Genomic DNA, 16141 nt, shown 5'->3' with positions numbered 1-16141 from the left:
TTTCGACTCCAAAGTTGAATAAAGCTATTTACACATTATAAGTTCACTTCCTATCATATGATATCTATCCATCATGATCGATAGTATTTGCGATTCTACTCTAAAGTTGGATAAAGTTTTTTACACTTAACTAAGTTCACTTCCTATCATATGATATCTATCTATCATGATAACATAACATCTTTGAATTGTGGGAACTTTTTCAACTGTTAATACCACCTCCTCTATATATTCCAAGTATCCTCTCATTGCTCACGCACATGCAGTCTCTTATTTCACCTGTATTGAGTAATTACCGAAAAAAAAAAATTTAGGAGTGGTTTGGAGATTTGAACTTTTGACCTCCAAAATGTGAGGTATCGCGCACATGCAGTCTCCTGTCTCACATGTACCGAGCAATTACTAAGAAAATTTCTTAGGAGTGATTTGGGGATTTGAACTTTCGACCTTCAAAATATGAGGTGAGAGTATTTGCGGTTCAACTCCAAAGTTGGATAAAGTTTTTTATATAAAAATAAATTTAACTTGTTTTCCTTGGAAACTCAAAAGACCAACTCCCAACATTTTAGTCATACTTTTGAAAACCTAAATCTCGCAGCCTTAAGAAATAAATTGTTATTTCATTCATATATAGACATGTATAATCCATTATATGAATCTAGAGAGATAAGGAAGAAAATTATACTATAGTCCCTCATATTTGATAGAAATGAAAAAAATATATTTTTCTTCTCTGACATCTTTTTCAGATGATGTTTACAAGAAAAATAATTATAATCATAATGATATTATATATGTTAATATTTTTAATTGTAAATGTAAATGAAAATTTCTATAACTCTTGTGAGATTTGTTTAGTTAGAATTATAATTATTTTTTAGTCTTTCACAAAGACAACAATGATACGTCTTTGCTAAAGTGGAATCAAAGTATTCCAAAAAAAAAAAAAAAATGAAATTAAAATTTTGAAATTTTGAAACAACTGCTAAAGAAAATTTGAATTTCTTTATATTAATTTAGGTTGCACTTTTCTCATTTTTGGATTATATTTTTTCAATATATATATATATATATACACAAACGAAGACTAATATTATGTAAAAAGTTGTGTTACAATTATTTTAAAAAAAATTAAATTACAATTACATAGTAATAATTCGGCCCCCTAAATTGATATTCTTGGCTCCGACTGGGCTACAATAACCATGAAAAGAGATGAAGAATTGCAATGATGTCGAGAGTAAGGTAATATTTATGCAAAAGGTAGCTCAATTAACCGAAACTTGCATGTTGAAGATAAATGAACTATAGGTGATTTGGGGTTAACCTAAAACATCGTTACTGTGACCGAACTTTAGGTGATTTGCGGTTCCACACGTGTGAATGATCTTGACCGTCCATTGCAGTATAACATTGTGTTGTGACTGAGCTAGGTCTCTCAAATTCCAATTTCAGTGGGAATGATCTTGACCGTCCATTGCAATACAACACGCGTGCTGTAGTAGCAAGGACGGTCATGATTATTCACACGTCTGGGATTGCTACACGTGATAATGATCTTGACTGTCCACTGCAGTATAACACGTGTGTTGTACTGTAGAGGATCCCAAAAGCCCATCAAAATTTTATTTTACCTACCAAACATGCAAGGGATAATATGAACACAAAATTGCCATTCAAAGGCAAGGAAAGGTGCCGAACTCTTAAAGAGTCTTGAACATTTTGCAACATGAACAATTTCATCTCAATCATCACAATCAGTTCCCAAACTCTCCATGCTCATTGAATGCAATGTTGTCACAAATGGTCTGATGAGATCCATAGAATCCATATTTAACATAACTGGATCTTTTCTAATATCAGAATATCAAACAAGAGATTACAACAATCTATATAATTATGCTACATCAGCAAGACCAGCCTACCTATTTTACAAGCAGGGTATGTCGCTTTCTTTGTAACAACTAAAATAACTCTTCCTACCAGAGTGAACCCCCCAGCTTCTGTTCTTTTATGTAAATCCTAAGTCTAATAATCATACAAGGAACAAAGAGTATCAATCAGCACTCTCTCGAACTAGTCTCCTTCGGAAACTCTAGTGCCTTGTGATGAGAATGTTATTGCAAAGTACTGGCAGAATCTGATAAAGTAGGGGTGGAACCTCGAGTTTCCGGGCCAGAAGAATGCTGTTGCGAGTTTTCATCAGGAGCCTTTTCCTGGGACGCATGCATGTTAACCTTTATCCTGCATTCCCAAAAATAGAAAAGAAAAATAAAAAATAAATAAATAAATAAAAAAGCACTAAATTTACTTCAATTACGATTTTTTTTTATATTTTTTATTCATAGGCAGTCATTGGTTTGATCCATCCCTCGCCGCATGGCAAGTCAAGGTTCAAGGGGCTAGTCCACATTTTGCCGAAACCACGGCAATGTCCTGCTTCTTTAGTAGTGTAGGTAAAACCCTCCTGTACCATGATACGTAAAGTAGCAAACAGACTTTGCAATAACCTATGTTCTCAATCTTGAATGGACACACAAGGAAATAAACAAGATTTATCCTTCCACTGCTGGCAGACTCAAATACAATCTGGTTACAGGAGGTCTAGAAGAAAGAAATGAAAACAAAAGAAAGGTAAGAAACACTTCCCAAATCAATAATCACACATACCTGTTGTGAATGTTTACATATTCATCAGTTTCATCCAATATCTCTTCCTGACATAAGAAAATAGAAGAGAATTGAGATCAACAGGTACCATCATAAAACGATAAAAGATAAACCAAAGCATTTTCAAGTAGCATTCTTAAAACCAAGCAGGAAAAGAAATTCTCAGAAAAGTCTATTACAATTCACAAGTTATCTGCTTAGTTCGGCTACCAGACCCATGACAAAAGGACCAGGAGAGAGAGAGGTACTGTAGTTTTCATCAAAAAAATTCAAATACTGTCGTTCATCAAATAAAAGAAATGATGATGTTATTTGGGGTTTATAAAGGGAGAAAATTGATGAATTAGAGATGTAATATGGTAGTAGAGATGATAGAAAAGCAGTTGAACAGAGGAGCAGCTCCCTTTTACACTGTCCAACCAGTCGGCTAACATAACAAAAGATACTCCAAATCTTCAAAATGAAGACGAGTGCTTCTGCGAAAGCAGTTCTAGATTGTCACTTCTCCCCAGAATTTGTGTAAGAACTGTCCTAAAAAATTTGGGCTCAAGTATGTAGCACATGCACATTTTAATACCGTGAATCTGAGAAACTGGATCCAGGCAGCCAGCCCCATGACAAAGAGGATTGGTTTGCATCATATTCATATTTACTATTGCCACCATCATGAGCTGTTAAGATGCATAAATCACTAGCTGATGGTGGATTTCAGTCTCATGTATGTGCCCCACGTATACTGGGACAAATTTTCCGCATGTGAAATATCCAATTTTTCAGTATACCTGAAGAAGCTCCTCGATTACGTCCTCCATTGTAATTACACCAACAACCTCTTCATTGGGTGGGAACTCTGGAATAGGGGCATTCTCCACATCCAAAATGCAAAATGAACAACCTTTGTGCCGCTTCTTAAAAGCAGGAGTCGCTGGAGGACTTTTCTTCATCTGCAGATCTCCATCATTCTTAGTCACAGCTGTGTCAGCGTCATGTGACTTTGATTTAGGGCTGGCCTCAGGATGTTCTGATTAGCCACATAGTAAAACAAACATACTAAATCACAAGATACAAGTCCTAAAAATAAGAATAGGTCAGGCAAAGGAAACCAGGGATATTAAACCCATCTTGCAGCATTGGTCATGAAGACTCATTTTCTTATAACTAGTCAATCATGATAATTAATAGATATTGTGAAGCAGCAGTAGAAATACATACAAAAAGATAAATATGTAAAGTTAAAGATTTGAGGAGTATGAACATTTCCAGGACCATGTTAACAAGTTCAGAATTTGGAAAATACAGAAATTATAAAATACCAGCGGAACTTGGTGATCACTAGTCACAAACAAAATTTGCAAGACTTTTAGCAATAATTTAAGAAAAAAATTAATAATTTGAAAAGAATAAACTGGATCCTACACAATAAGCTCAGTCAAATATGCTTATTGACAAATTCAGGTCTGGTTGAATCTTTTCCAAAATTAGATGATAATTTGAGGGATATTCAGTGAACAGTTGAAAATTCAGAGTTTTACCATTATAATTTGATAATCATAGCAATTTAGGATCTATAAGTTGATAACCATAGAAATTTAGTATTTAATGTTTAAAGTGATGTATATAAGGAATCAAGATGTTCACCCTCTTCAATTTTCTTCAGTGTCTCTTTAGTCTCGTTCAGATCCTTATATACAACTGCAATGTGGCTGTGACCCTTCTGAAATTCATTCAGAATGTCATAGAGAGGCATATTCTCTGAAACCCTGAAGAATGTTGAAGGAGATAAAAGAAACAAGGATATGAAGTGAGCCCATTGATTATAAAATAGGATAAAATAAATAAGCAAGCATGTTGCGATATTGAAAAATTATTCAGTCCATTGGAGATATACATCAATCAAGCATTAATCATAGAATTCAAGTCTAAGCCATAGATGCTGGTACAAAATTACATAATTTATAAAACATGCATGCGGTAACTAAAGTACAATGATGGAACAAATACCAGTGGCTATTGCACACATGGGGATTCCCTGGGTGTGATCAGCTCAGTCAAAAATGGTTTACATTCATTCTATACATGTTCTGGTCTACCTTTAATTATTAGGGAAGAGCATAACAATTCTGTAAGATCCAATGCTACCACATAATCCTGGAAAACACTACTCCAGAATCCATCATTGCCAATAATCTATGTAAAGATCAAGTCAGAGCCATGGTATTTTGAATTAGGATGCACACCCTGTTGAGCATACCCCATTACCATTTCTACAACTTTTATCCCAAGCAAGACCACCCAGTACCACCCCGTTCTAACCAATACCAGATATAAGTGACAGGTCTTAACCTGCCAAATCCTTCAAATAACTTTATTAAAATGATATATGTCATTGTTTACTTCTTCAACTAAGTAATTCACAATGCGGCAAGGGATGTTGATTTTGCATATTAGAGCTATTCGGGATGCGCTGCAAGCAAAAGGTCTGAAGCTGACTTGATTCATAATTAGATCCTTTGCGGAGGTTGTAAAACTAATACATTATTTGGACAGTTTGGCAATAATCGAGTTTCAATATCTTAAGACACAACTCAACCAATTCAGTGAAGCCTTATCCACTTATCCTAACTAGTAGAAGAGCTCAACAAATCATTTATTTTCAGTCCTATTGAGTCAAAAGCAATTATGTATTTTCTCGCATAATAAAAGATATATGAAACATTCATTCTTACCGAGGAATTTTTCTTATTAGCATTTTTCTGAGAGGAACTGCACCTTCTGGGTCAACTGTTAAGAGATTTTTAACCTGAAGCAGTTAAAGATGATAAATTAAGTCTAAGCAGAAACCATGAATAAGAGAATTACATAAAATCAAATAAAAACAAAAAACAAAACATGAGACGTATATAAGAAGATGGCTTAACAAGAACCAAACTGTGAGAAGAACCAGGTTTTAATAACTATGCTATTGCATATGAAAGATAAAATAAAATAAATCAGACAGGTAAACTAAAAGTTCAAGCATGTTGAGATTTCAATCTACTGCTTTGAGAGGTACAAGTTATTAAAATTAGTATGAAAACCCAACTCAACTCAACAAGATATACTAAATTACAGTACAGTAAACAAGTCCTATTGTATGTTGGTACATTATCAAGGGTCATAAAGTTTATCTGTTACAGCCCTATATGAGATAAAACATTTTAGGAATGAAGAACATAAAATTGACCGAACATCATAAAACTAGCTTTTAGCTAATGAAACCTTTTCCTTTATTAAGGCTTGGTAGAGGTCATTGAAAATAATGAGGCTCTAGAAATGACATAATTGTATTTTATTAGTATCCATAGTACAACATGTACTCCATAAACTTCGGACCTCAGATGAGCACTCAACCTCATCTGAGGAATGTTTTCTTTTGTTGCGCCATGATTTTTCCCTTAGGTAAAAACCCACTCAAGCTTATCCCCCGGGTTGGAGGTCAGCCGTCGTTGCCGGCATTTATGTGCGACGGGTGTGATTTGGAGGTGAATTGATATGATAGGGCCAAATTCAGATATTTTGACGAGTCGCCACCTAACATTGAGTTTTGGTGTGTTAGGTCATCAGAGATTGAAAGAATTTGGATTGAATTTGAGGCCCTGAATGACTCGCGGTCTACTTTACCAAAGGTTGGATTCGGGAGTTTCTTTACGCTTGCCCCAAGACGCCCGTACCAAGTACGGTTACCTATACTCTGCTAAGTTCCATTTCCATTCATATGATTGTGCAATGACAAATGATGAGGAACATGCAGGTAGGTTTTCAGTTGTTTATGGAAAGTTGTGACGGAGGTGAAATGTGGTGAGATGGAGATTAAATGATAGATGATGGTCCCGGTGGAGGAATGGTAATTATGACGAGGGACATGACTGAACTCGGGGAGTGTCCCTAACTTGCCTACGTATCCCAAGGTATGGGAATCAAATCAAAACATAGTTCAAGATCGGTGAAATGAAAGGGACGAGTCAAGGTCAACTCCAAATGAGATTAAGAATCTCCATCTACGCTGAGAAGGAAAATGAACCTAAAAAAGGTGAGTTTTAGGGCCTCCGCCCGCAAGGAAAGGAAGCAAGCATCGGTCTGCTTACTTGGATGAGTATTGTAAGGGGTCTCCACCCGAAGGGATTGCCTCTGCATGGATAAGGAAGGCAGGCATCGGAATGTCTACTTGGAGGAGTATTGTAAGGGGTATCCACCCAAAAGGATGATTGATGATAGACTGAGGACTCATGGTGCCTCTGAATGAGTACTGTAGGGTTTCCACCCGCGATGAGTTGAATACAAGATAGACGTGGATATTTTTAGTATCCCTGAATTAGTATTGTAAGGTCTCCACCCGAAGTTGAAATGAAAAGAGTGTGGGGGAAGAACGAGTGTTATGGTGCTCGTGGTTAAGTATTATAGGGTCTCCACCCAAGTTTGTGATTCAAATGGACTGAAGGCAGTCTAAGGTGTATGTCCTAAAGTTGTGCTATGTTAGAGGGATGATTGAAGATGAGCGCCATTGGATACTGACATGAATGTTCATTTATTCAGAGGATGTTTCCAAATTACTAACTGCGATCCCTTTTGCGCACAACCAGGCAAGTTCTCGGGAAGAATAGGCGTGATCATTACAATCTTGCTTAAAGATCCATTCCCCTCTAGACAATGCAATCGCCTATTTTTGTTAGAACAATTCTAGAAATTGTTCGGTCAAGGGATGCATCGGTAGTAACGATGATCCTAAGCCAGTATGAAACATTCATGTTTTGGATGAAATGATTTCGCATGATTTTTGGATTGGTTGTTTGAAGATACATTGAAGGGATGTTTCCAAATTGTCAATCAATGTTCTAATGACATACAATCAGTAAGCTTCCAGGAATATGGAGGGGTCACATCAGTCCCACTTAAAAACCATAAACCTTGGGCCTGTAAGCTGGTGGACAAAGCTTTTCTAGACATTGTATTGTCATTAGACGCATAAACAAACAAAGAGTATCCATTCATTTTGGGTATCACCGAACAAGGGATGATGTCAAGAACTTATGCGCTCTCAGAATGTGTGCACGTGTGTATGTGTTTGTGCTTGTGTTTGCTTTTGGAAAAGTGATGTCTTGTTTTGGAAATTGATTTGATTGTTGGTTTCGATTGGATGGTTAAATTAGAATGCAAAGTGAATGTGTGTGAATGTGACATTTGTTGGTTAGCGCAACTTTGAACTTGAAAATGGACATTTGATTTAGAGATCGTTTTGTTGACTTGAAAAAACACACCTCGCCTTGAAGTGGTTTCTGATGATCCAAAAATGACCAAATTGGTCACTTTGTTTTGACAAAATGCCTTACCAAAAGTGGTAAAAAATGACCGTTTCGGTAATAAAGTAGTTTTTGATGCCGAAAAAGGCAAAAAATGACCACTTACCAAAAAGTGGATTTTTGAGGTATCAAAAGTGACCAAAATGACCACTTTGACACAAAAATGGTTTTCGATGCCAAAAAAGGCAAAAATGACCACTTACTTAAAAGTGGGTTTTTGAAAGGTCGTAAATGACCAAAATAACCACTTTAGCTAAAAATGGATCAAAAGGTGTCGAGAACCGACAAAAATGACCTTTTGTAAATAAAATGTCCATTTTCAATTTAAGCCGGTTTAGATGTCAAAAATGGTTGGGAATGACCGGGATGGTTGTTTTGTAAAGAAAAGTGTAGAGAATGTCCAGTTTGATGGCTAATGCATGTGTAAAGTGTAAAAATGCCCTCGAGAAGTGGTTCCGAGTATGGAAAGCTACTGGTAAATCTCGTGAAGGGATAACTATTTGGTTAACTTCCGAGAGGCCGTGATGACCTCACGAGAACCACCTTTTGTGTTTGTGAAATCAACTACGACGACAGAAAGCCAAGAATGTCATCCCGTGGTCGTAGAACACGCGTGTGCTCGTGTATGCTGATTTTACATCAATAAGTAAATTTAAAGACATAAAGCACATAAAAATGTAAAGACGAGCAATGTAATGATAAAGAGAGCAATAATGGACACGAATATGAAAAGTGAGGCCAAAAAGTGATGATCCGTAGTGTGCTCGTGTATGCTCATTTTACATCAATGAGTAAATTTAAAGACATAAAGCACGTAAAAATGTAAAGACGAGCAATGTAATGATAAAGAGAGCAATAATGGACACGAATATGAAAAGTGAGGCCAAAAAGTGATGATCCGTAGTGTGCTCGTGTATGCTCATTTTACATCAATGAGTTAATTTAAAGACATAAAGCACGTAAAAATGTAAAGATGAGCAAATATAAAATGTAAAAATCCCACGAAGAGATAATCATTTGGTTAGCTTTCGAGAGGCCGTAACGACCTTACGAGAATCATCTTTTGTGTGTGTAAGGCTGGCAACGACAACGGTAAGCCAAAAATATCATCCCGTTGCCGTAGAACACGCGTATGAAAGTGTGTGTGTGTGTATTACATCGAAAGTAAAATAATGAACTCAAAGCTTGTAAAGATACACAAATATCCAAATAAAGAGAGCAAAAATGAACTAAAGCTTGAAAAAGTAAGCTAAACAAGATGAAAAAGAGAGGTAAAGAAGATCGTTACCCCACTTTGTTTGAAGTTCTTGCTCCGTTCTTCAAGCTTTTGATGACCGGTGAGTTTCTCTCTCAAAGTGTAGAGAGAGAGGAGGTGAAGAGAGGTGTATGTGAGTGATTAGAGAAAGTGTGTGTTCTTGGTGTTTGTGTGTGTATATATATATATATGGAAAGACGGTATTTCTAGAGAGAGAGAGAGCATTTCTAGAAATTGGCATTTTTTTTAGAAAAGGGGACCTCTAAAATGTGGAGAGTTGGGCCCTATTTGTAGGGCCAAGGGGGACCAAAATGCAATATTCGGAGGACCAAAATGCAATTTTCATGAACTAGATTGCAATTTACCAAAAAGTACTTTTGATCCAAGGGATGAGAGTAAAGGAGGACAAAAGGGGCCTCACATGTATGGCCCTCCTTTAATTTTGTCAAAAAGAGGAAGTGTCGTGTGAATTCATGTGGCACTATGCCTCTCTCTCTCTCTCTCTCTTATTTTTCTCTTCCTTTCTCCAAGCAAATGACGACTTTGCCCCTCATTTCCCAGATTTTACAAAATAGTGCCATTTTCAGGGATTTTTGACTTCATGATAACCTCATACAGCTGATGTGGCATACGTTATCCTTTCGCAATTGCTGGAAACTCCTGCGCAGTGCAGTTTTACCTGTTTTGCCCCTGGGAATGTAAATTAGGTCAAAGTGGACCTGGACCGGAACATAGCCAATATTATAATGGTTTCTAGGGTTTTTGGACCCTCTGAATCCATTGGTGATGTCCGTTTGTCCATTTGACTCTTCGAAGAAAAATTCAAACCTTGGAATTGACCGTTTGGTCCCTGCCGTAGAGACTTGGTCAAATGTGGGGTCGAGCTGGAAGGTAGGCAATATTACAGTGTTTTTCTAGGTTTTTGGACCTTCTAAGCACAATGGTGAGGTTTGTGGATGAGTTTGATCATCGGTATGAAATGTCAAACTTGGTGTTGACTGTTCGGGCCTTGCCAAGGGTTTTGATCAAAGTGAGTGATGGAGAAGGGTGGAGACCTCGAGGAGAGGTGTATCCTGGGGTTTTTGGGTGCTCTGGACTCGATGGTGAAGTTCGTTTTCCGTTCTGACAATCGGATCATAGGGCTGTAGTGTAAAATGTCAATTTTGCCCTTTTTGGGGAATTTGTGATCAGATGCCGGGAAGTGTGTGATGTAGTTAGGAAGTGTTTTGTGTCTTTATGTGATGTCGTAAGTGTAATAGTGAAGTCCGATATCCAATCGGATGGTCTGATTGTCTGTTTTTCAGTTTTTTTATCGTAGGCGAGCCCTACCGGGGAAATTGTCTCGGGAGATGGAAGCGCCGTTCCTTCTCAGGTTTTGGAAGGTTGGTAGGTTGAAAGGGGAGGGCAAAAATGGGTTGTCTAAATCTTTCAAACCCACTGTAAAGCTACCACTCATCATACCTGGAAATGTTAGTTTTGGAAGTACCTATCCAGAAGTTGAGTGATAATGATCAAGTATTAGAGTGACTCAGACAAAGCAACAATGAAGGTCCTCTTGATTAAAAAAAGAAACTATCAGAGACTAAGAAACATTGATACAAATACAAGACAAGGATTCGACACAACACTGATATGGAGACACCACAAATCATAAAAACTTAGATACAGACACAATCACTAAAAAATATATCTTTTTATGCATATGATCCTATATTTAAGAGTAATATTACTTTTCATCAACCTATCAATGAAATAATTAACGAATCAAAACAATTAATGAGTTATAAAAATAATTAGTTTATCGTTTAAAAACTACACAATTGAATCTATTCCACAACAACAATAATAATTCTTTTAGAACCCAAAAATTTAAATATCTTATGTCATGACCACCATATTATTAAAAGTTTCCAAAGAAGTGATCATATTTATATTTTAACACATCTTTCTTTTCAAAACTGAAACTCCTTAACAATGTGATAAGCGTGTCAGAAATGTGTCCATGTTGTGTCAGAGCGTGTCCAGAATATATATATTCCAAACACGCATGTTGGCGGGTCTGATACGGATTTTTTGACTTTTTAGGCATGTCTGTGCTTCCTAGATCACAAACCCTAAAGATATAGACAAGCGTTTGCATATTCAATCAAAACAAGGAGGAAAAAGGTGGCCCACATCTGCCTTTTCTATTTCACTTTTCATAAAAATTCCTTAACAAGTTAAACCAAGTCCATCCAAATGCATTCTCTCTCTCTCTCTCTCTCTCTCTTCCTTCTTTTTCCAGCTAACCTTCTTTCCTCTTTCCATTATCCTTTAAGTTATTTTCTTTTGTTATAAGTTTCTTTTACCAAGGTAAACGTAAATCTATTTTGACATCTGTATCTAAGGTCCTGACGAATATAAGATCATACTCCCATTGTTTATGCATGGAGTACATATCATGTATATATCAAAGGCCACACCAATGTTTGTCCAGACATTTTCCAGTGCAGTGAAGGCTAGACTGGATAGGTGTTACAGGGGTAAATTCTGAACACGAATCTAATGGCCTGTGATGGCACTAAGCCAGAAATATGAACTACTTTTCTCTGAATTTCTAACTTAGCTCAACCAACTCACACTTGCTGCCTAAAACACACAACAAGTAAAACACTTTCACACACAAGTATAGTTGTAAGAATGTAAGGACAATAACACCCACGAATTTACAGAAGCACAAGGCTTCCAACCTTTTACTATTATTCACAAAACAGTACAAGGAAAGACCTTAACCTGCAGAAGCATACAAGAGTCTCTCACAACACAACTCTGTGTCTCACTCTCAATCTCTTCTCTCTACAGAACCTACATTAACAATATATAGGCAAACTCTCAAAACCGCCCACAACTGGCCACTAAAGTGGTGGATGACACCCCCATCCACCTAGGGTCGTGCTGGCACCCTCTAAGTGTGCCAGCACTACATATGCAGGTGACAAGCCCAACTGCTAGCTTGTTGGCACGCTCTGTTCATGCCACCTGTCCACAAGAAGTTGCACATTATCTGCCACATTCTATATATCAACATAGTGGAAGAAAACCGACTCTAACCACCTGTGTGTTGTCCCCTCAGATCTATGCCACATGCATGGGAAGTTACTCAGCACACCCCCACTCCCCATAATATATGCACATGAGTGGGAAGTGCTAGTAACTGCCCCCAACCAACTGAGCCCACTTAGCCATCTTCTGTAACCATAAGCCATGACTTGTGTGGTTCATACTTTAAGCAACATCTGAGCCAAACTTGTGAACCTAGCCCGTGCCAAGCCGACTAATCTGCACCCACATATAAATGTCTCAGAGTGCACGGCGTGCCAAGCCATGCACGCCCATGTGCACATCCGAGTGCATGCCCGGGTGCACACTCATAAGCACGCTGCTGCACGCCGGCGCGCACACTAGTGCTCATCTGCACGCGCCATGCCTGAACGCCCGTGTGCACGCGGCTGCACGCCCGCGCGCACACCGGGCTGGACTCCTGCCCACGCGCCCGCCTGGACGCTCGAGCAGCGCCGCTGCTCACTTGTTTGCATTTCGGTAGTTTGGATGCTCCCCTCTTGTGCAACCGTCTAGGAGTGGTGCAACACGTGCTCATGCACGTTGGCTAAGCCCTCTAAGCAAACCATGCCATAGCCCAACTGATGTGCTCAACAAATCCCTCTCTAGTATAGTTCTAAGGAAAATCAACAGTCTGACAGGAGTAGATATCACCTCTGCTTGAGAAGTCATAATGGCCTTTTAGACCCTTCCCGACATCTAAATCGAGTGCCGTCTGCGCCAACCATCTTCTATGCACTCAAGGTATCTCCCATAAAGATCCCGAGCCAAAACTCCAAGCTTCACTTTTTCGCCATATTTACGAAAATGCCACTGGACACCCCCAGTGCACGCTAATAGCATCCCATGGCTGTCAGGGGGCTTGCCAAGGTCCAAACCCCGTAAAAATAGGAGTTAACCCCAGCTTTTACTTGCATGGAGTGGCTGCCTCAAGGCTCAGACTTGAACAAGCATTTTCAAGGTTGTCAACCTTACTCTAACATATTGCACGCTAGCACCGAGTAATGGCCCCTAAATCAAGTAAATATATCTAAAAAAAATATAACAAGCAACAACAAGAAAGAAAATCTTTGATGAAAAATCTTGCACCTCATCTAAGACAAATGGTTACAATTACACACTATAAATCAGAGCATATGAAAAATATATGTCAAGGGTTCTTGATATTTTGTTATTGTTTTTTTTCTTTTGGTATGTATGGTTGGAAGTGCCCTGCTATTAATTACGCAGAAATTATGATTTTTGGTAAAAGAAAAGAAATTACCAGGATGAGTCCAATAATGTTTGTTGGATTTCCAGCATAAACAGGAACTCTACTATGACCCATTGTCATTATCGCATTCAAAGTCTCCCTGAATGTAAGGAGAGAGGAAAGGGCGAGAGAGAGGGGTTAAAGTTACAACATAAAAAGAATTCGCCAAACATAATACACGGATTGAATAACAAACCATAAACCCACAATGTAAGAGTTCCATCCAGATCAAGGGAAAATGCACTCGATATAAGTGTCATGGCATCTTTTGCAGTCTTTTCAGTCAATTCAAGTGCCCCTGCAATGATAGTTGTCTCGTCATGTGTTAAGTCTCCACCTTTCCCAGCCTATTAAACAAAACATATGTACCATAATATTTAGCTAGAGGAGAGAGGAATGGTTGAGCATTTAAAAAAAAAAAAAACCAGCATGAGATAGCTTTAGCATAAGAATGAGGCAAAAGTAAACTCAAAATTAATACAAGATAAACAATATCTTGGAATTTTAAGTTGAAAAAAGTACCTCATTGCCATGAAAATTCACAAATGTCTTGAGCTCTGCTCTACGCAGAAGAATAGCATGCCCCTTACCCAACATCCAATCCAGAACCTAGCCATAACATAAAATGTTTAAAGAAAAGAACATATAAACTAAATTAAAATAAGATGGTAAAGAAACTACTTTCCTATATCCGTCCACTTAGCTCCTAAAAAATTGAGGGGGAAAAGGCAAACAAAATTGAATTATATGTATCATGCTGTTCTAATAATCAAAAAAGAAAATTTCCACCCAAAAATATAGTCGAATTAAGGTCAACTAAGAGAATATTTTGTGTTTCAGAGGTCCCAAGCATGAAAAATAAAAAATTTCCCTCTTCTTATATCTCAGCAACCGGAAAAGGCAAATAGCCACTTATGAGAAAACAACCATCTTGCAAACAAAATAAATTTATAAGACATTCAAAATTATGTGCCTAATTATGCAAATCAATTATACCTTGCTAATCGGATAAGCGATGGGAAAGAATACCCAAAGAAGAACACGGACAAGGGGTGCCATTGTAGCTCCAACAGTCAAGCCATAGCGAGTACAGATTGCTTGAGGCAATATCTGCAATTAAAAATAAATCAGAGAACAACCTGGCACACCACCTAAAACAAACATACTCAGTTTATTTGATGATAAACAACCTCTCCAAACATTAGGATAAGAGTCACTGATATCAAGACCGCTGCCCATGGAGTCACAAGCTTGTCCAAGAATATGGGAAGAGACTACAGGCACGAAGAAAAGAGAGTAAAAAAAAAAAATCAGAAATAATTAAATAAGAGTAACATAAACAACAACAATCATCAATCATTTAAATGCATTTCCACACACCTCCATTGCTAAAGCGTTGCCAATCAAGAGCGTGCATAGCAAAAGATGTTGATTCTTTACCACCGGAAATATTTTTGCTGCCAAAAAATAGATAATTTTAAACACAATTAAGGGCCTCTTTGCCAATTAAAACTACTGAGACAATACCACACGCACAAACACACATTTCTCTTCCCACTTAGTCTGGTTGAATTCAACTTCCAACCCATGAATATTAATTACCCAATTCATACAACAACCGTGTGAGCCGGAATTGATTCCGAACTCAGAGAGTGAAAATAAGGAGATTATGGTCCACAAAAAGTTTGCGAAATTTCCTAATACATCATATAGCTACTTCAATGGGCTATTGCTAGCTCTTGAATTGATCACCGACCAACAATATTTGAAATTCTCAACCAAAATTAGCATCTAATGAAAAATAATACAAAACCCAAATTGAAAACAGCATAATCCCCATTTGCCCAGAAACAAAATTGCATAATTCTTGTATAATTATCAGAAATTTGAGAGCAATAGTATTGTAGTGTGTAGATTTATTATATATATGCATATAAGTACATATATAGAGAGAGAGAGTACAAGCGTGGATGCGATCTTGGGGACGGCCTGACTTTATGAGGACTTCGAGGTCGACGAGGCCGAGAGACATGAGGCCAAGAGTGAGACCAGCCATGAGACCAGCGAAGATCACAAGTCCTATGATTATCAGCACATACAGCGCGAACATAGTCCCACAGCACGGTGCGTCCGCTGCCATCTCTAAAACTCGTATTTCTCTCTCTAAAACTCTGTCTCTCTGTCTCTCTATATCCTCCTCGAGATTTTGCAGTCGTAAGTGAAGGAAAGGGAAGAAGTTGTGTCTGTTACTCTATCTTTTTATATAGTAGAAATATATATATATAGTATATATTTTCTCTCTCTATTTGTGAAATTTGGTCCTCGGTTTGATCAGAGAACAACATAAGATGGACCACTAGTGGTCCTTCAATGGACTGGCCCGACTGTTTTCTATATATTTAGAGATTCTCTGCCGTCCAACTTGATTACTAGTACAATTTTACAATCATATTCATGGTGTTAATTCAATGACTGATTATTAGTTGAGTTGAGTTGGGTCCCACTTATTAGCAGTTAAAAACCTAGTTT

The 16141-nt window shown here is 37.7% G+C and overlaps 1 protein-coding gene across 1 annotated transcript; it reads right to left on the bottom strand.

The window, feature by feature from the left end:
• Positions 1-1761: 1761 nt before the first annotated feature.
• LOC132279381 (DUF21 domain-containing protein At1g47330) lies at positions 1762-15896 on the bottom strand. The gene is made up of 12 exons (XM_059781338.1): positions 15575-15896; positions 14993-15069; positions 14803-14886; positions 14609-14722; positions 14135-14221; positions 13820-13959; positions 13625-13712; positions 5397-5470; positions 4309-4430; positions 3453-3691; positions 2671-2717; positions 1762-2244 (listed from the first exon to the last, which is right to left on the bottom strand). Exons 1-12 carry the CDS (start codon positions 15750-15752, stop codon positions 2118-2120), a joined length of 1377 nt encoding a protein of 458 aa, XP_059637321.1. The 5' UTR covers positions 15753-15896; the 3' UTR covers positions 1762-2117.
• Positions 15897-16141: the final 245 nt, after the last annotated feature.

The sequence above is a fragment of the Cornus florida genome, unplaced genomic scaffold (genome assembly GCF_030987335.1).
Source record: "Cornus florida cultivar Cherokee Brave unplaced genomic scaffold, ASM3098733v1 CherokeeBrave_3.0.0_Hap2_Chr10, whole genome shotgun sequence".
Classification (NCBI taxonomy): domain Eukaryota; kingdom Viridiplantae; phylum Streptophyta; class Magnoliopsida; order Cornales; family Cornaceae; genus Cornus; species Cornus florida.
This window is presented reverse-complemented; position numbering and strand designations above follow the sequence as displayed.